The sequence below is a fragment of the Podarcis filfolensis genome (genome assembly GCF_964270895.1).
Source record: "Podarcis filfolensis genome assembly, chromosome: 11".
Classification (NCBI taxonomy): Eukaryota; Metazoa; Chordata; class Lepidosauria; order Squamata; family Lacertidae; genus Podarcis; species Podarcis filfolensis.
This window is the reverse complement of record NC_139613.1, coordinates 61,444,653-61,464,611: the sequence shown is the minus strand read 5'-3', so window position 1 is coordinate 61,464,611 and position 19,959 is coordinate 61,444,653. Positions and strand designations below refer to the sequence as shown.

At 49.0% G+C, this 19,959-nt stretch overlaps 1 protein-coding gene across 4 annotated transcripts in view; it reads right to left on the bottom strand.

Moving 5' to 3' along the window:
* Nucleotides 1-2,525, bottom strand: part of KLF9 (KLF transcription factor 9) — a 30,493-nt gene extending 27,968 nt beyond the window's left edge. For 2 of the 4 annotated variants that reach the window (XR_014539822.1, XR_014539823.1), the window contains exon 1: nt 2,401-2,525. Coding sequence is in view for 1 of the 4 variants with exons in the window: in XM_083577163.1 (XP_083433289.1) it covers nt 1,191-1,719 (529 nt within the window). In the remaining 3 variants the exon portion in view is untranslated. Of the gene's footprint in view, nt 1-1,190; nt 2,327-2,400 lie in introns of those variants that run through there. The other 2 variants (XR_014539824.1, XM_083577163.1) reach the window with 2 other exon arrangements.
* Nucleotides 2,526-19,959: the final 17,434 nt, after the last annotated feature.

Sequence of the window (19,959 nt, the reverse complement as noted above, 5' to 3'; positions counted from 1 at the left end):
CTTAAACATGCACCTGTGAAGCAATTCATTTTTCTTTTGGCGATGCACATTGAATACTGCAATGAAAAACCAGCTGTGTTCAGTAGCTGAGGGTGTGACCCTTACAGTGGGTTGGGTTCTAAACTGGGAATAAAACAGTAAGCATTCCCCTAGAAGTAACACTTTACTGAAGACACACTCAACCGCTGATTCTAATACCTAAGACATCAGGCAGTCAAGCAACATGTCTTCATTCAAATGTCTCAAATGAAGATGGCTACTGTATTATTGAGGATTAAATGAAAACTGAAAGTCATTTCAAAAGATAGATGGGAAAGTTTCCAAAGACAGAGACTTCACGCTCTTATCCCTTTCTCTGCCCAGTCAATCATACATGAAAATGCAGTGAACATCAGGATCACCCATGCGTCTTTTCACAAGAGTTCAGAAAGGACATCATCAACCCACAACAACTGCCAAAACCAGGCCACGCCCAGTGAGTTCTATGGAACCAAGATGTGCCATGGAGGCCCAAGCAAATGCAGCTCTAGAAAATATGCTATTTGAGGAAACAGCTGAGGAGGAATGAAGTTAGCTTGCCATTCTCTATTTTACTTCACTGAAATATAATTCTAGACAACACAATACAAGATCTGCAGGCAGACCCCTGGACAGATGCCCTGGCAAGAAGCAAAGCGTCATCATGAAATCAGATGCATCCCTTAGAAGCTCTAGCAGTGCATGCCTCCCTGTCTCCCTCTCCCAGCCCTTGCATTCCTTCCATCCTCAAATAAGCATTTTTGGACTAAACAGCTCCTCTACTGGCCTGAGCTTCTCAGTGTACGCACACCTAAGTGAGAGGGGAGGGGGAAACCCGAGGCTCCGGAGCCCAACAAGCCGTGAAAACACCCTTTGCTCTCCCACCCACCCACCGCCTTGACGTGCCGTTTGCATCGACACCCTGTACCCAAACGAAGCCAGGCTGCTCTCTCGAGCGCCGCGAAGGCGGAAACGGGCCGGGAAGCCCAGGAGAGCGAAAATCACCGCCGCATCTTTAAGAGGGTTCAAACGAGGACAACCGACATCTTTTTTTTAAAGGCAAAGCAGCAGCAGCAGCAGCGACGGCAGCGAGAGCAGAGCCCTGCCTGCCTTTATGTAACGGAAGCATTTCTGTAAACAGCTCCAGCCCCGACCCCCCGGCCCCCCCTAACCTGTGTGCACTCGGTAGTGGGCTTTCAGGTGGGACGACTTGCCGTAGACCTTGCCACACCCGCTGTAGGGGCACTTGTGTCTCTTTTCGGCGGCCAGCTTCCCCTTGGCGGGCGCCGCGCCGCGCAGCAGCGAGAGCGGGTCGGACCCGCCGCCCGCCTCCTGCCCCTCGGCGGGGCTGTGCGACGGGCTGGAGCCGGACTCGGTGGTCACGTCGCTGTCGGATCCCGCGTCCTCGTCGGGGCTCTCCACGCTGTCGCTGCAGATGGAGGGGGTCGGCAGGGGCCGGTACTTGTTCAGGTCCAACAAGCTTTTGGCAATGGTCACCAAAGTGCAATAATCCTTCCAGGCGTCGCGGGGGTCGTTCATCTCCTTGGTCACGGCGGCGGCGGCGGCGGCCTCGTCCTCCTCTTCCTCGGGCATCTTCAGCAGCTCCGCTTCCCGGGTCACGTCGGGCTGGGCCGCGGAGCGGTTGGAGATGGACACCAGGCACTGGGCAGCCACGAAGTCCATGTACGCCACCGCGGACATCCTGCGGGCGCCGATGGGCCACGCTTCCCCCGGGGAGCGGCGGAGGGGCGAAGGCGAGCGAGGCGAGGGGGCACTGGGGGCCGCGATCTCCGGGCGGCTCCGGGCGCTGCCTTCAGGCTGCGGATCGCGGGGGGAGGCGCTCACGCCGAAGGATCCACTTCCGCGCCTCGGCGTTTACATAACCACGACCATCCGTGACCGCCGCCCCCCCGGAGAAAGCGGGAGAAGCGCCGCCAGCCCCACCTTTTGACCTGGCCGCCCTCGCGCCCTCGACGCCGGCCAACTCCGGGAGAGCGCGCGGGGCTCCGGGAGGGAGCGCGGGCTGGATCCTGGCGGCGGCGGCGGCGGAGGCTGCTGCCTCCTCGCCAGAACAGTGTCACAAGTGGCGATTTCAAGTAATTCAAGTAGCACCGAGGGGTGTTTCCCCGCTCGCTCGCTCGCTCGCTCTCGCGCCGCCTCCCGCCCGGAGAGAGAGGCAGCTCCCTGTCAGGCGCGCCCGGCGGGACCCTCAGCCGCTGCCCGCCTCCCGCCCGCCGCTCCGCGCTGCTCCGGCCGCGTCTCGCTCGGCGCCCGCTTCGCCCAAGCCCATCCCGCGGCAGCAGCGCCTCCGCCGCCGCCTCGGCCGCCTCCGCCCCGCCCGCAGCACCCGGGCGGCCGCCAGAGCGAGCCCACTCTGTTTACCTTCTCGCGCTGCCACTCAGAAGGCCTTTTGGCAGGGAGGCGGGACCGCCAGCCCGCGCCGCGGCCAATCCCGGCCTCCGCTCGCCAAGCCGCGTGCTGCTCCGGAGACGCGCACACTCCGCTTAAAAGGGCGACGCGCGCCGCTCTCGCCCGCGCCGGCGTGGGGGGCGGGGCGGGGCTCTCCCTCCCCCCGGCTCGGCCCCCCCCCCGCGGCGCCCGCTTCGGCCCCGTTTCCCTCCCGGGGCAGCTCTCCCCCGTCCTGCCCCGCGCCCTGCGCAAGAGCTCCGAAGTTTGCACTTTCGGCAGAGATGGGGTTAACTGGCCCACCCCAAGTCCTTCTAGTCCCAGCAACCAGCGGGCCAATCGAAAGTGATGGGGTTGATGTCACTCGCCGCGGCTCCGCCAATCAAAAATACAAGCCGAGCAGTTCTCACTTGTAAACTAGAGAGGTGGGAGCAAAAGGCAAACTTCAGAGAGTAGCTTTGGCGAGGAGTGTAGGGGGATTATGTAAGCACGAGCAAAAGCCTGTTCCTGGCGTTCCCACAGATGGTGTGTGGAATGAGTATTTTATTAGATTACGTGGTAGGCCTTCAAGTCTCTGGTTAAAAACAAAATCTACCTTACTCCCAAGGTATTTGCTCAGGGCATCCTTGTGGAAATAGGTGCTCCCTGCCTTCATGAAGTCACTGCACAAAACCACTTCGAAAATGATGCAACAGGTAGGGAAAGAACCAATTCATGCCTAGTGGACAATTAATATTTCTTCTTTACATAGGTCTACCCACAGTCATTGCCTGGGCAAGATACCTCACGGAACTGTGGGAGTAGGCCACACAATTGCACAGGAATACACTGTCAAAGCCAATAACATCTTCTGCGAGGACATCCATAAAATCTTCCCAAGGTGAAGGCCCTGCCTCCAAGGCAATGGCATTCATGAATGAAACAATGTAGCACCACTGATATATGTGCCATGAGAACCATTTTAAGACCTTCCCCATGCTTTATTATTGATTTTCTTCCCTTTCTTCCATCATGGAACTCTAGGTATCTTGCATGTGGTTTGTAGGCAGTCTCCCATTAAGGTGATGATCACATCCAGACCTGCTTAGCTTCTGCAAGCTTACCATTCAGGGAACCCACCTAGGTGCATTCTTGTGTCATTGGATGTGCATAAAGGGTTGTGAAATGGTGGTGATAAAATGTGTGTGTCATACACAGCAACAAGAAGTCCTTTTTTCTTGAATGGACAAGTCTTCTAGATACAGATAAGTAGCATGTGCCCAAAGTTGTAAAAGTAACTTAAACGTAGTGGATGAAAATGTTGATCAAATTAAGTTGTGGGATTTCTGGTAACAAATGGCCTAAAGTCATTCATCTAAAGATGGGATGAATTGAGGTGGCCACATTTCCTCCTGGAATCCATTTATAAAACTGTCAACACAACAAGGGATATATGATGGAATCAGAATTGGCTTAAAAAGTCATCTAGTCCAAGTTCTACTCAGTGCAGAATTGGCAATGCAGGAGCAGAATCAGTGACATGTGGCCTTTCAGCCTCTTCTTAAACATCTCCAGTGAGATAAGAACCTACCACCTCCTGAGGCAGTCTGTTCTCCTGTCAAACAGCTGTGGCCATTAGAGGTTTCTCTTATGCTTAACTAAAATCTGCTTCCTTTTAACTTTCACTCATTGGTTCTAGTCCTGCCTGCTGGAGCAAGAGAGAACATGTCTGCTCCATCTACTCCATAAAGGTCCTTCAGATATTTGAAAACCACTACCATGTTGCCTCTTAATATTCTCTTTTCCAGGCTAAACATATACAGCTCTTTCAATCATTCTTTAAAGGACTTGGTTTCCAAAATCCCTCACCAACCTGATCATCCTCTTTGTTCACACTCCATTTCTTAATGTCCTTCTTAATGTGGTGTCCAGAACTAGACAGAGTACTTTAGACATGGTCTGAACTGTGCAGATCCTATTACAACCCCGTGATTTGGGCACTATGTTTCTGTTACTGTAGCATCACATCACACTGCTGGCTCTTGTTCAGCCTGTGATCTTCTAAGACACTTACATTATTTTTGCTAGTACTGCTGCCAAGCCAGGTCTCCCCCATCTTTTCTTTTCTTTTTTTTGTACCATTGATTCTTTGTACCTAAATGCAAACCTTTGCATTTATCGCTGTTAAATTTTGTCCTGTTGTATTGACAATTCCTAGACAGAGATCCTTAGCTCTATTATGGAACTAAAGTTCCCAGAGTTCCAGACAATCATGTCAAAACATTGAAAAACAATCTCACTCTTGAGGTATCCCAGTTAGTATAACAGACCCAGAGGGTCCCCACAGCCCTTGTTATTGGTTTGAGGGTCATCTTTTCCCAGGAGATCTCTGGCCTCCTGACTGGAAGGAGACCCAAGAATATGAGTGTCTTCCCACAGTTTCTTCCTCTCCTGCCTCACACTCAACCCTCCAGTTTAAATCCTTTTTTACTTTCCCAAGACCCTCAACTGGGTCTTCCTATCTAAGCTGAGAGGCTCTTTTCTCTGGCTTTAGATGTTCTCCTCAGAATGGATGTTCCACTCAAAACAGAACCAGTTCTCCCCCAGACAAACCTCTCCTGATCCCTATCTCTCAACCTGAGCCCTATGTCTCATCTCAAATCAAGCCCTATCTAAGTCTGTCCCTCAGAAATGGCTTCTTTTACTTTCCCTCCGAAAGTGCTGGCTCCGCCTCCCTCTGACTGGCTGTCTTAGGAGCAAATCAGAGAGAGGCTCTAGCCCTCTGGTGGAATTCTGAGGGACTGCATCTCCAGATGCTGGTCTGGCTTTGCTGTCACAGGTGCTTATTAGCTAATCAGTTAACTAATGGACGGGTGCTCCCGTTGTGGCAAAGTCTCTTGTGTAGACACTGAGCACAACCAACAGCTTTTGCTTGAGATGAAGTTCAAGTCATGAAAGGACTTTGAGATGGCTACTGACCAGAATGAAGAAAACAAACCATAAGCTGCCTCTAGTGGAGGGACAAAAAAGAGGACTATAGTGACCTTAGGGTAAAGGAGTGACAAACAGATCAGCATTCAGGTCAGAGTGCCATTCTTGAATAAAGGCAGGGACACTGTGAGAGTAAATGGGAGGGAAGGGAAAAGAACATTCTTTATTCTTATAGCATATAAGCAAGTTCCAGATAAATGTGAACCAAGAGAGAGTTAACAGCTTCCCCCTTCATTCATTTAGATGTACAGAGCAATCTATACCTGAGGTTAGTGCAGATGCATTTCCTGTTTTATGTATCTTCCCAGCAACCTTTACAGATGGGGTAGTGGAGCCTGAAATACAATGGACTTGCCCCATGAATTCACAGGCCCATCTCACAGTGCCTCTTTGACAGTTTGATTTCTTCTTAGTCTTTCAGCAAAATATGTTGGGGTTCAGAGAGATAAGAAGGCAGTGTGATGTAACGCAAACATTCATTTTCTTCCTGCTTCCTTTACCATGCCAAAGGATAGAAGAAACTCCTGGACTTTTCAATTCTTGCATCTGTGGTGCTAGGAGCAAAACCTCCTGACTTTTCCATCCCTGTACACTCTTCTATAGGCTTCAAGAATCTGTAGTTTCAGGAAACAAAGCAAGCAAGCAAACAATAAATACTAGTTACAAAGAAACTCTGTCCAGATCTCATTGGCCACACAAAATGAAGAGGAAGAAGAAGAAAGATATAAGGGAAGACAATCAAAGATAAAAGATATAAGTGAATGTAATCGGGTATATATAAAATGAAAAGGTTTACAGGATTTCTTCAGTGCTGAAAGAAATCCATTCAACCAGTTCTCAGTGGCAAGTATGCTAGGCATCAGGAGGAGGAGGAGGAAGTAAAAGTAAAGAAAAATGTAAATAAAAGTTAGTTACAGACTCCTAAATTGAATAGGAAAAGGACTCATTATTCAATAGCAAAAGAGTAACAAAGAAGTAAAGATATATTTCTGAACAGAGAGCATAAGTTGAGCCAATTATTTTAAAAAACAGAAGGGCTGAAATGAGACATGGATAAACTAACATGTCAAGAATTAGAAAAATCCAAATGACATAAAATTAAAGAATGAACTAAAGAATATATGGGTGAGATCCAATGTTGCACCAGCGTATGTAGCAGGTCCTCTCCTTCTTCTTCCCCTCTGCCCCCCATCAGCTCTTTAGTGCCCCCCCAACTCTCCAGAGCATATGACCTGGAGGGGGGACCGAAGAGGGAAGGAGAGAAAGGGGAAGTCCTGTTGTGCAAGCAGAATGCTATAATTGAATATCATCCAATGGAGAATTGGTTAATGTAAAATTATCTAGGATGAGTGTTGCTTGCCCTATTGCTCAAGACTGTTAAGCCCACGTTCAAGATAAGTTCCAAAGGAGAGTGACTGTGAGAGTATTGTCTTATTTAGGAGATTAAGACATAATATATCCAACAGTTTGGAACTGAAACTAATGTATAAATATTAAATATTGTATATCAAAGTATTACAGTGCAAGTCTATGCATGGCTACTCAGAAGTAACTCCCATTGGATTCAGTGGGACTAACTTCTAGGTAAATGGCATTGGATTGCAGCCTTTATGACACCTTATAATAGCTATGTAGGATGTACTAAACTGAATCCTGAGAACTTTTCAGAAGTGATATGATCCTTATCTATTCAGACTGAAAAGTTTGAAAAATTAAATGAACTGTTATTGTATATGGTTCTCTTGGTTGATTTTGCTTTCATTACTTATTCAACAAGAGCTGAATCATAAAATAAATGCAGAATATCTAAAATGTGTTTTTATTTTCTGACAACAGGCTTTTGAAATATTGGATAAAACTGATGTTAGACTGAAATTTCCTTTCATAGTGGATGGTGAAATTTTAATAATCTGATATATTTATGTTCTGAAATTTTACACAGTTTTAACACTGATATTTCAGCAATGCTAAAGAATATGTAAAAACCACATTATCACAAGGGGCTTCTATGGTGTTCTGAGTGTGTGCAAGGTCTTTCAGTCTGAACCTTCAGTGACAGTTCAAGATGCTTATTGGTGAAAAGGCATCAAGTTCTTGGTGGGCAGATACGACTACTCCGGCTAGATTTAGCCAGCGACAAGGAAAAGTGTTAAAAAAATTCTAAGTATCAAGAGCTTTGCTACTTTTGGGCCTAGGTTTTTTTTCTTGCTTGACCTTTAAATCATTTAGCTATAACTGCATGTATACTTTGCACTGTATTTATTATTAATCAGAAAAAAGACAGCTTTCTGTTTCAAATGCTTTCTAGGATCCATTGGCTTTAGTGTGATGGAAGGTAGTCTAGGTTTCAGAGCATTCAAAATAGGTCAGAGGAATCTGAGTTCAGAATGCATCCAATTGTGTTTAAATAGCAATGTAGTAAGTGCCTTAGTAATACAGACAGCTCATAGTTTCAGCTAAGAAAATCACATTAAAAATATATATTACAGAACATGTTCCAGCTAACAAAGTTACACCCTGTAGGAAAGAGCACAATTTTAAAATAAAAGCTGCCATAATAAACTTGGACCTTGCTCTGGTAGTTTCTACTCTGACTAAAGGATATTTCCATATTTCACTTCATCAACTCAACATGGGGAGTTTCTAGGCTGATTGTGTGGTCTTTGGAAAGAGCTGGTCTCCATCAGGCTATGTACACATGACATCTTATTCTAGAATCAATAGAAACTGAGTGCTTGTTTTTTCGTTTGTGGTCCTCATGGAGTCTAGAACTATTGCATATTTTTGTGCTTTGTTGTTTAGTTGATTAGTCATGTCCAACTCCTCGTGACCCTGTGGACCAGAGCATGCCAGGCAATCTTCTCTTCCACTGCCTCCCACAGTTTGGTCAAACTCATGTTCGTAGCTTCAAGAACACTGTCCAAACATCACGTCCTCTGTCGTCCCCTTCTCCTTGTGCCCTCAATCTTTCCTAACATCAGGGTCTTTTCCAGGGAGTTTTCTCTTCTCATGAGGTGGCCAAAGTATTTGAGCCTCAGCTTCAGAATCTTTCCTTCCAGTGAGCACTCAGGGCTGATTTCCTTCAGAATGGAGAGGTTTGATCTTTTTGCAGTCCATGGGACTCTCAAGAGTCTCCTCCAGCACCACAATTCAAAAGCATAAATTTTCCGGCGGTCAGCCTTCTTTGTGGTCCAGCTCTCACTTCCATACATCACTACTGGGGAAACCATAGCTTTCAGTATATGGATCTTTTTCGACAAGGCTTTTTGAGATGCTATCTAGGTTTATCATCGCTTTTCTCCCAAGAAGCAGGCGTTTTTTAATTTTGTGACTGCTGTCACCGTCTGCCGTGATCATGGAGCCAAAGAAGGTAAAATCTGTCACTACTTCCATTTCTTCCCCTTCTATTTGCCAGGAGGTGATGGGCCCAGTGGCCTGATCTTCGTTTTTTTTTGATGTTGAGCTTCAGACCATATTTTGCGCTCTCCTCTTTCACCCTCATTAAAAGGTTCTTTAATTCCTCACTTTCTACCATCAAGGTTGTGTCATCTGCATATCTGAGGTTGTTGATATTTCTTCTGGCACTCTTAATTCCAGCTTGGGATTCATCCAGTCCAGCCTTTCCCATGATGTATTCTGCATATAAGTTGAATAAGCAGGGAGAAAATATACAGCCTTGTCATACTCCTTTCCCAATTTTGAACCAAGCAGTTGTTCCATACCCAGCTAACTGTTGCTTCTTGTCTCATATAGAGATTTATCAGGAGACAGATGAGGTGATCAGGCACTCCCATTTCTTTAAGAACTTGCCATAGTTTGCTGTGGTCCATGCATTCAAAGGCTTTTGCATAGTCATTGAAGCAGAAGTACAGTGGTACCTCTGGTTGCAAATGGGATTCGTTCCGGAGCCCCGTTCGCAACATGAGCAGAACGCAACCTGCATCTGTGCGTGCGCAGGTCATGATTTGCCGCTTCTGCGCATGCGCGTGACATCATTTTGCATGTCTGCGCATGCACGAGCGGCGAAACCCGGAAGTAACCCTTTCCGGTACCTCTGGGTCGCCGCGGGACATATCCTGAAAGAACGTAACATGAAGCGGACATAACAAGAGGTATGACTGTCAATGTTTTTCTGGAACTCTCTGGCTTTCTCCATAATCCAGCGCATGTTTGCAATTTGGTCTCTGGTTCCTCTGCCCCTTTGAAATCCAGCTTGTACTTCTGGGAGTTCTCGGTCCACATACTGCTTTAGCCTGCCTTGTAGAATTCTGAGCATAACCTTGCTAGCATGTGAAATGAATGCAATTGTGCGGTAGTTGGAGCATTCTTTAGCACTGCCCTTTTTTGGGATTGGGATGTAGACTGATCATCTCCAATCCTCTGGCCACTGCTGATTTTTTCCATATTTGCTGGCATATTGAGTGTAGCTACAATTTGTGTTACAAATGAGTTAATGTGGATGCAGCCTGAGAGAGCCTGAGGATTTAATATGGGCAGTTGAATTTTCTGAAGTGATCATTCACAGCTATCAGTACAGAGTTGGCCCAGACAGCTCCATTTCTTACACTACTGATATGTGAAAGGAGATATTGCAATGTAACAGACAAAACCCCAATACAATTTTAGGTTTAGAGCAGCATTCTTTCCACACACAAGACCTGAGGTAAAAGTGCAGGGCTGGCTCAAGACATTTTGGCACCTGAGGCCATCCACAAAATGGCACCCCCCTCCCCACCTGAGCAGGGGTGAGAGTGAAGATCTACTATATGAACACTCTTGTGTTACCCTCCCACATACAAGTCCAAGGCCATCCTCTTCTCACATGGTAGGGCACCCAGCTGTCTGTCCACATATTAGTAAACATGTAATTGACAACCTAAAATAAATGTAAGTATATAATAAATAGAATAGTATTAGTACTAGGGTGCTGAAAGAGAACTAAAACAAAAAGTGAAACAAGGTGCCCTGGTGCTTGGTAGGTAAAATAGTGAGGTTTATGTCTCAGATGCTATTTCACATTGAAGTATTAGCTCAGTCTTACAGTATCCTCATGGATGAGCCTGTTATTCTCCTTTTAGAGTTGGGAATGTGAAGCCAAAGGCCAAGGCCAGCGACAGAGAGAGAGAGTTTGGCCATATTCAGCTATCAGTGTTGGCCCAACACTCAGTGGCCCCCTGGGCAAGAACCATCCTTTCTGCACCCTCTTCTAATTTCAAATACCTTATTTTAATTACGCATACACCCCCCATTTAATGAGTTCTGTGATTTGCAGACATGATTTAAGGGAATAAATTTGCATGCTAGGATCATGCCATGTAAACTATTTATACCTGAAGTGATTAACCTTTAGCCCTACGGATTTTGTTGGACTCCAACTCGCATCCTGCCTGACCTTTGGCCATGCTAGCTGTGGCTGATGGAAGTTGGAGCCCTGCAGGTGGGATGGGGAGGGACAGATTCCCCAGGCCTGGCCTGAGCCCTTTGTTTCTGCTTTTGAGTGGATAGTTGACTAGATAGCCTGTAGAGAGCAGACAAGGTGCTCTCCAGAGGTTGATGCACTCCTGGTCCCATCAGCTTCAGCCAGCATGCCCAATAGTCAGGGATCATGCGAGTTATGGTCCAACAACATGTGGAGGGCTTGACTTTGTTTGATAGAGGATAGCAGGTGTCCCTGCAGACCCCTTACTCAACACAGCAGGTGGTTCCTGGGGTCACCTGCCCCTACATTTGGCCTTGTCACCAGTATTATCCACTGAGTGGTGCTTATTCTAAAAACCCCTTTGACATATTCAACTTTGACGCACAGGAGGACATGAAGAATCTAGCAGCTTTCCCCTATCTGAAGGTCCTAGGAAGGGATATGAATAAAAAGTGGGTGAGGCCTTGGACATAATTATGGGAAGAACATTCCAAGGCGTTGGGCGGGTGGGCAAGAACCGAAGAATGTGAGATGAAGAGACAAAGAGGGAATTGATCCTGTTGTCTGTCTTGAGTGAGGCGAGGCATTAGGAAGGGATGCGAGGCTCTTCAGAACTGCCCTAGTACAACTGCTTCTGCTAATGACACATTTTAGGAAATGTACTCTGTACAGGAAATCTGCAGAAAGCGGAGGCAGGGAGGGGCGGCGAAGTGGCGGGAGGGCTGAAACGGTGCTCTCTGCCTACAGAAAGAACAATTCTGCACACCGAGGGATGTGAGCAAGTATTCGGCTGCTTGCACGTACAGTATAGGGAACTGGCTACGTGTACCACGTTTCTTACAACACGGAGTTGTTGAGGTCCCCGAAGCGTCCCCGAGCCCCTCCACACAACTTTGTTTGCCGAAGTTCAGCAGCCTTCGCCTCCTTAATGCAGAGCGAATGGTGGTGGGGCCGCACCAAGCGACTGCACTGCAGGCTGCAGATGTACGTGCACCGAAGCCACGCGCTGCTCAGGCAAAAGTACAGACATCGCCCTTTTAAAGCTGTTCTGCAGGCAGCAGAAGGGAGGGGGAGGAGGAGGAGGAGAGTTCATCTGAGGACACAGTCCCAGTTCTCAGAAATCCCTTCGCTGCTGGAACATCGAGCTCCCTTTACTGCAGTTGAACAAACTGCCCTAGATTGGGGGCTGGTAAGCCCGCCCCCAGCTCGTGCAGGAAGCGCAGGGAGCCCGGACCCACGTGAGCCGCACTGAAATTAGCACCTCCACCTCGGAGACAGACAGGCAGGCAGGGGTGGGGGGGAGGGGGGAGCAAAGGGGGGGGGGCTGCGTGACTTCTGGCCCCGGCCGTCATCAGCCTGCATGTCAGTCGGAGGAAACGCCGGATCACCGCGTCCCTTTTTTCGCCCTGGGGCGCCGGGGAAGCTGCTGCAGACCTTCTTTTCGACCCCCCGCGGGGCTCCCTGTACTTTTTTATTTTTAAGGGCAAATGCAAGATCTGACAGCCTGGCACGTTTGCTCGGCACAAATGAAGTATTGCAATCAGGTGCCTCCCACACTCTCTCCGCCCCCCCCCCATATAACAGCTCCCAGGGAGGGCGAATGCGTGGAGAGCGGATGGCTTGCTTGCGAGGAAGAGGAGGTCGCTCCCCCCTCGCTTTCTCACGCGCGCAGCCACCTACTTGCGGGGGGGGGGAGGGGGCTTCAGGATACGCCGCCCACGCGGGCTTAAGAGAGAGAGAGAAATAAATAAACCCGGGCTGGTACATATTTATAAATAGCACGATTAGACATAGCAGTACACGCTGGGGGGCACCACAGGGCCCTCCTCTTAAGAAAAAGGCCGCCCCCCCCCGTAGAACGCGTGTACGCAAATGACACATTGGCCGTGATGGGGGCTGTTTTTGCTGCTGCTTCTGCCTGCAGCTTTTCCCTGTGAGTCAGAGGGATGCGCTTCCTGGGGCTGGTTTTTCGAACACTTTGTTCCATCCTCCCCCCCGCCCCCCCCCCCGCATCAGAGGCGCTGCCTCGCTTCAGTCACCAGATCCCCCGCAGCCCCCTCTGGAGGTGACCTGACACGTGCCCCATGGGAGCCGCGCCCGCAGCTCGACCCCCTTGCCGAGCCCCCCCCCCCCCCGAAGAAGGAGCCCCAGAAGCACCCAGAGAGAGCAGTGCGGGTCCCGCGGCCAAGCAGCGAGCAATGGGGCACACGCCCCCCCCGCCCGCCTCTCTCGGCGCCTCGCCTTCCCTCCTCCCTCCCCGGCCCCGCCCCCGCCCGCCCCCTCGGCGCGACTCCGCCCCGCTTCACCTCGAATAACCCTCTGTTCCCTCCTTGGCCAGCCCCGCCCTTCGCCTCGCAGGCTCCGCCGCGCGAGGCCCCCGCCCCTCCCTCTGCGCAGGCGCCCCCGCAGTGCCGCGCGCGCGCGCGCTCCGAGGCCCGGCTCCGCCGCTCGCCTGCCGCCTCCTTCCCGGGCGGGGGCTTCGGCTGCCACTGCGGGGCTTGCTGCGGGGGGGGGGGAGGTCCCTTGCCTCTCCGCGGGGACGGCGGAGGAATGCCCCCCCCGCCCCCCTGGAAGGGAGATTCCTCCTCCGGCAAAGAGACGCCGCCGAGCGCGGAGCTCCGGCCGGCCCAGCCCGGCGGCCAGGCGGGCCCGAGACGCGCTTCCAGGCGGCGCTGCGGAGCCTCCGAGGAGGAGGAGGAGGAGGAGGAGGCTTGGGGTTGTTTACCTCCTCCGGGACGGGCGGGAGCTGAAATCTGGGCAGATGCAGAGGAATCGTGGGGGACGCGAAGGGAAGGATGTGGGCGCCCCGTTTACACGCTCCATTCGGGCGGCCTAAGCACACATGCAGGCAGACGGGGGGGGGGGCGTGTGGAGTGAGTGTTGTTTTTCAGCCAGACGTTTTTGGGGGCGGGGGGCGGGGAGAACGATCAAAAGGGACAGCACTTCTCCAAAGAGAACAATATTGCAAAACCTTTCTTGGAAAACGTGATGTAAAAACCTTCCAACACCTCCTTAATTACAGTCCCTAAGTGCTCTCCTCCTAAATGAGGAGATAATGCAACATTTTCAGAATTTGCTCCTTTCAGCCATCTGTGAGAACAGGCTAGCACATGCCCATCTCATATGGTGTTTCCTGCTTGGCAGGGGGTTGGACTCGATGGCCCTTGTGGTCTCTTCCAACTCTATGATTCTCTGATTCATATGGATTTGGCAAACCTATAAAATAGCCACAAGGACATCCACAGAGAAAAGTGGTCCTCTTACTTATTTGAAGCTTGAACTACAGGATGGAGATAATGGGAAGGCATGAGCTTCACACAGGACTGTTTGCAGCCCAGTTTCTTATACAGCCTGACTGGTTTCATAGGTCTCCAAATTTGCTTCTACCTCTTCAAAGTTTGACATGACAGTTCCTCAAACAATATGCCCAACTTCTGCTGACTAAGTGTCAATAGTGCATTTCTGTGTTTTCTGCAGGCCTCTCTTCTCTTTAGGAGATTATAGCTAGGGAGGTCATTGCTAAAAAGCTCTACAGCTGCACATTTCTACATCTTAAGAGTCTCATGTGTTAACAAGTGTGCGGGGCATATTTGCATTGACAGCAGAGCAGGGCTGCACTTTTAGCCTTGCCCCACCACCAGGTCTTCCTGCAATGACTGGATGGGATAGTGGTCTGCAGAGAAGTTCCAGCACATGGACACCTGCTCGTGTAGGAGCACCACACGACTCAGGTTGGGCAGGTGTCCTGATTGTGTGGAGCTCCCAGGCATGAGCAAGTGCTCCCTCACTGGAATGTCTCTGCAGACAACCATACGCAGCATGTGGTTGCACAAAGAAGACTCAGTGGCCAAGGTGGTGCTAAAAGCTCATTGGATGATCTTGGGTACATTATTATTTCTTATTGTAATTTATTCAGGTGGTTGTGAGGAGGAAATGGAATAACCCTGTGTATGGCACCTTGACCAGTAGTGATGTATGGAAGTGAGAGCTGGACCATAAAGAAGGCTGATTGCCGAAGAATTGATGCTTTTGAATTCTGGTGCTGGAGGAGACTCTTGAGAGTCCCATGGACTGCAAGAAGATCAAACCTCTCCATTCTGAAGGAAATCAGCCCTGAGTGCTCACTGGAAGCTCCAGGATCCTGAAGCTGAGGCTCCAAGACTTTGGCCACCTCATGAGAAGAGAAAACTCCCTGGAAAAGACCCTGATGTTGGGAAAGATAGAGGGCACAAGGAGAAGGGGACGACAGAGGACGAGATGGTGGGACAGTGTTCTCGAAGCTACCAGCATGAGTTTGACCAAACTGCGGGAGGCAGTGGAAGACAGAAGTGCCTGGCGTGCTCTGGTCCGTGGGGTCACGAAGAGTTGGACATGACTAAACGACTAAACAACAACATGGCACCTTGAACTCCGCTGAGGGAAGAAGGAATACAATGGTGAAAAGGAAGATAATCAGTAAGCAACAGTATCCTATCCTAACTCTAGAAACCATTATTCAGACATGATCCCGAACACAATGCCATTGCATCTCCCATGCCACACCTCATATTTGCCTTAGAAGAGTTTGGATTTGATATCCCGCTTTATCACTACCCGAAGGAGTCTCAAAGCGGCTCACAACCTCCTTTCCCTTCCTCCCCCACAAGAAACACTCTGTGAGGTGAGTGGAGCTGAGAGACTTCAAAGAAGTGTGACTGGTCCAAGGTCACCCAGCAGCTGCAGGTGGAGGAGCGGAGACGCGAACCCGGTTCCCCAGATTACAAGACTACCGCTCTTAACCACTACACCACACTGGCTCTTACTTGGGATCTTGCAGAGTTTAGATGCTTTAATGCAGTTGCATGGTTGCTACTGTGGTGCAAGGTGGAAGCGAGTGCAAGACCACTTGCAGTGCAATTCTAGGCATGCCTGCTTGGTGGGGAACCTTTTAAATCCTGAGGGGCACGTTCCCTTCTGGAGTGCTGCATGTCAGCAATGGGTGCGGTCAAAGGCAAAGTGGGAGGAGCAACTGAGGTGACTCTTACCTGTTTTTAGTAGGTGACATTCCATCTGCAAAAAATATGTATACACACACACTTCTTACCAGCCTCTAGTCAAGCAAGTAAGAGACATTCTACTGGGGCAAAAGCCCTCCAGGAAGCTGCCAAGCAGAGTCAGTAAAAGGTGCTGGGCGTGGGGAAGAGTCATGAGGGCTTGAGGATCACCTTTTGCCCTAGGGCTGAAGTTTACCACCCCAGATGTATAGGACTGCAGCCTGAGCTGGTATCCTATTCAGCTCACCCACTTTCACATTAGATAGGTTGGGGTTTTAAGAGCAGAGGACCATACTTCAGGTCACTTCAGGTGAACCTAGCTTGACTGAGCAATGAGATGTGAAGGATCACTCTTCCCTTCACAGCTGTCAGTTGGTTTAAGATCCTGGTTTATGCTAACCATAGATTCCCAATTTTGACAAAAGGGGAAACTCTGTTTAATCAGAGACTTCCTGGTTTATTCCAAGTTCATGTAAAGGGCCTACCTGTAAAGTTCATGTAAAGGCTTGCGAAATCAAGAGATGAACTGTAACACCAACAGTTACCAGGGAGATCTACTCTTTACAAGGAGCTGCAAATGACACATCTGGATTTTATACGGTACTACTGGCTTATCAACTCTGTTGCGTCTTATCCTTTTAAAATATTTTTATTAATTAGCTCTTCTAACTGAGTGCTGGCACAAAATCCTGTTTTTGTGCAAATCACCTGTAAATGAAATGTGTGGTCTATTACTCAGTCAACAGTGAAATGGCAGAGCTTAATCTATTCTCGTCTGCTTATTTGGATTCTAGAACCTCATTGCAGTCTAGCAGTCTTAATTAGGTCAGCATTGCATGCCTTTTATTTGACTCCCCTCCCCCCACCAACCTCCCCCCAAAACACTTCACAAATGCAGCTCCATTTTTACGTTGTATTGCGATGAGGTTACTTTTACTGTTTATAAACTGTAGCAAATAACATAAATAATTGTCAGGAAGTGAACTCAATTTACTGTTCTCACCATCTGAGGAAGGTCACCTTAAGGTTTGCAGTCTCTTCCAGACAGTCTTGGAGAAAAGTGATCATTTAGATCCATTTTAATCCAGGTATGGAATGGAAACAGGATTGGTTGGTGCCCTCGTGGATGGTTTGGGCTGGGGAGAGGGAGAGGGCACCTTTTTGGCTCTCCTAGACCTCTCGGGAGTCTGCATATGGCACACAACTCCTTGTTCCAGCTCCGTGTTTTCCTTTGCTTGGCATATCCCATGGCAAAGATGATGAGTACCATCTGTGATCGGAATCTAAGACTTATCCTAACAACAACAACAATTTTATTATTTATACCCCGCGCATCTGGCACATTTATTCCCCAGCTACTTTGTGCGGCTCCCAGCAGAATAGTAAAAACAGGATAAAACAATAAATTAAAAAAACTTCCCTAAACAGGGCTGCCTTCAGATGTCTTCTAAAAGTCAGATAGTTGTTTATTTCCTTGACTTCTGATGGGAGTGTGTTCCACAGGGCAGGCGCCACTACCAAGAAGGTCCTCTGCCTGGTTTCCTGCAGCTTTGCTTCTCACAGGGAGGGAACCACCAGAAGGCCCTCGGCGCTGGACCTCGGTGTCCGGGCAGAACAGTGGGGGTGGAGACGCTCCTCCAGGTATACAGAGCCGAGGCTGTTGAGGGCTTTAAAGGTCAGCACCAACCCTTTGAATTGTGCTCGGAAGCACACCTGTTGCTCTGCACAGGTCCAGGCACAGGTCCATGCTTTGCAGTGCCATGTCCCATCTTTCCCTGTAAAAACACTCTCTTTTAGCTGAAGCACAAGAAATGGCAATTCAGCTTTTCCACAGATTTGTGTTTGCTCCAATTATACCACTCCCACCCACTTTCTGCATTCAGAAGCTGCCGAGAGTGGCTGTTAAATTTTACTCCACCAGGCCTGAGGGCAGCAGGCTAGCTCTGGAGGCACAGGCTAGGGCACACAGCTGTGGGTCCTCCTACAGAAGGAAAGAGCCAGAGGGCTCAGCAGGAACAACCAGATAGCTGGCCCTGCTCCCCACTGCCAGCATTCAGCAACTGAAGTAGTCACCAAATTCTGCCTCGGGGGGGTGAGAAGAGTATAGGGCATCAACTATCTTATGCACCTTGCAGTTCCAGCTGCTTTGTTGTTGAATTATGTTTAATCCAATGACTGCTGCAGCACATTGTTGCTGGCTTTTAATTCCAAAATGCTACTTGTTGAAATTCAGGATATATGTGGAAAAGTCCATCCAGTCCCTTCAGCATAAATGCAAAGAACTATTGTCCTGTGAACTTTAGACCTTCTCGGATAATCCATCACCCTAGTAATCACTTGCTCCTATGCCAGTAGCTGGAAACAGAGCAGAGGCAGTGGCAAGTTTCAGAGCTTGGATATTTCAACAGTTGTATTTGTATCTGTGAGTTGATATTCCTGGCAATGACTTCGTTTCTTCACTTAGTACAAGCTGTGGTATGGAACCAGAAAAATGCCAACTGTTGATTTATCAAAAGAAGCAATATTTTAATATTAGCTCATTGAATCACCCCCTTTCAATAAAAAATCATTTTGACAGATCAAGTAACTTAGGCCCATAACTGTGCATAGCCATGGGCTGCAAAGGTGATGTAGCTGCAGCAGCTATGGGTACAAAGTATGTGGGATAAGTGTCCTGCAATGTTACTAGTAGATTGGATTTCCATGTCACTACTGTGTACAAAGGCAATTGACATGATCTGGTGCTGTGGAATCCATTTTGGTCCTTGGTATAATGAGGAGCTGTGATTGATGAAACAGATTAGGCAAGGGTTGGAGTGTAAGTGGTGTAAATCTCTCTCAGGAGCTGACTGAGCACATGTTCCAGCTCATAAATGGGCGTACTATGTAGCAGTGAGGGAAGAAAAGAGATCCTCCTTCATTGCCCCTATGGCATCCTTGGGAAACTGTCTGGCAGAGTTGTTTCATGTGGTCTGGAGGTTGGTTGTTCCTGTCCAGCAAGGTGGACCTCTGGAGCACGTGGTGACCAACTGTAACTGGATGACAGTTGAGGTGCTGCAAGTGTGACAGGTCCAACTGAGATGTCCAATGCAATGTCGAGCTCCGTGTTGTGGGATCAGTTTCAGTCAATGCAGCCTGATGATGTGGACAGCATACCTGCTCACTCTGGCTTATTAAAGCTAGCTGGTGTGGGGTGACTGAATGGGTCAGAGGTGTGGTAAGCAGATACTTGCATGATGGAGTGGAGTCTACTGTCTTTAAAGAGGTGGTGGTGCGTCCACTTCTAAAAAACCCACTCTAGCCCCAGTGTAATAACCATAGACTGGTCACCAACACCCCTTGCTTTGCAAAGTTGGTGGTGGCACTGAATTACGGTGGTTCCATCTGTATCTTCAGACTCGTGTCCAGAGAGTAGCACTGGGTGAGTGTTCCTCAGCCACCTGGCACTTTTGCTGTGGGGTTCCACATCATCCTGCTTTCTCCCCAGTGCTGTTAAATATGTAAAAAGGTATAGGACCCCTGGATGTTTAAGTCCAGTCCAAGGCGACTATGGGGTTGCTGCGCTCAGCTCACTTTTCAGGCTGAGGAAGCCGGCGTTTGTCCACAGGCAGCTTCCCAGGACATGTGTCCAGTAGAACTAAACCGCTTCTGGCACAATGGAACACCATGATGGAAGCCAGAGCGCACGGAAAAACCATTTACCTTCCCACCACAGCGGTATCTGTTTATCTACTTGCACTGGCGTGCTTTCACACTGCTAGGTTGGCAGGAGCTGCGACAGAGTAGCGGTAGCTCACCCCGTCGCATGGATTCCAACTGCCAACCTTCTGATTCGCAAGCCCAAGAGGCTCAGTGGTTTAGACCACAGCACCACCCGTGTTCCTATAATGTGCATATGAAGCCACTGGGAGTGCTCCTTTAGAGTTTTGGATCAAGATGTCATCGGTACACAGATTATACATAGCTCTTCCGCTCCATGAGTCAGAAGAGGCTGTGTGAAACACATATTAAAAAGTACACATATTAAAAAGTGAAATGAGAATACTGTATTTTTCGCTCTATAGGGCGCACCGGACTATAGGGCGCACCTAGATTTTAGGGGGGGAAATAAAG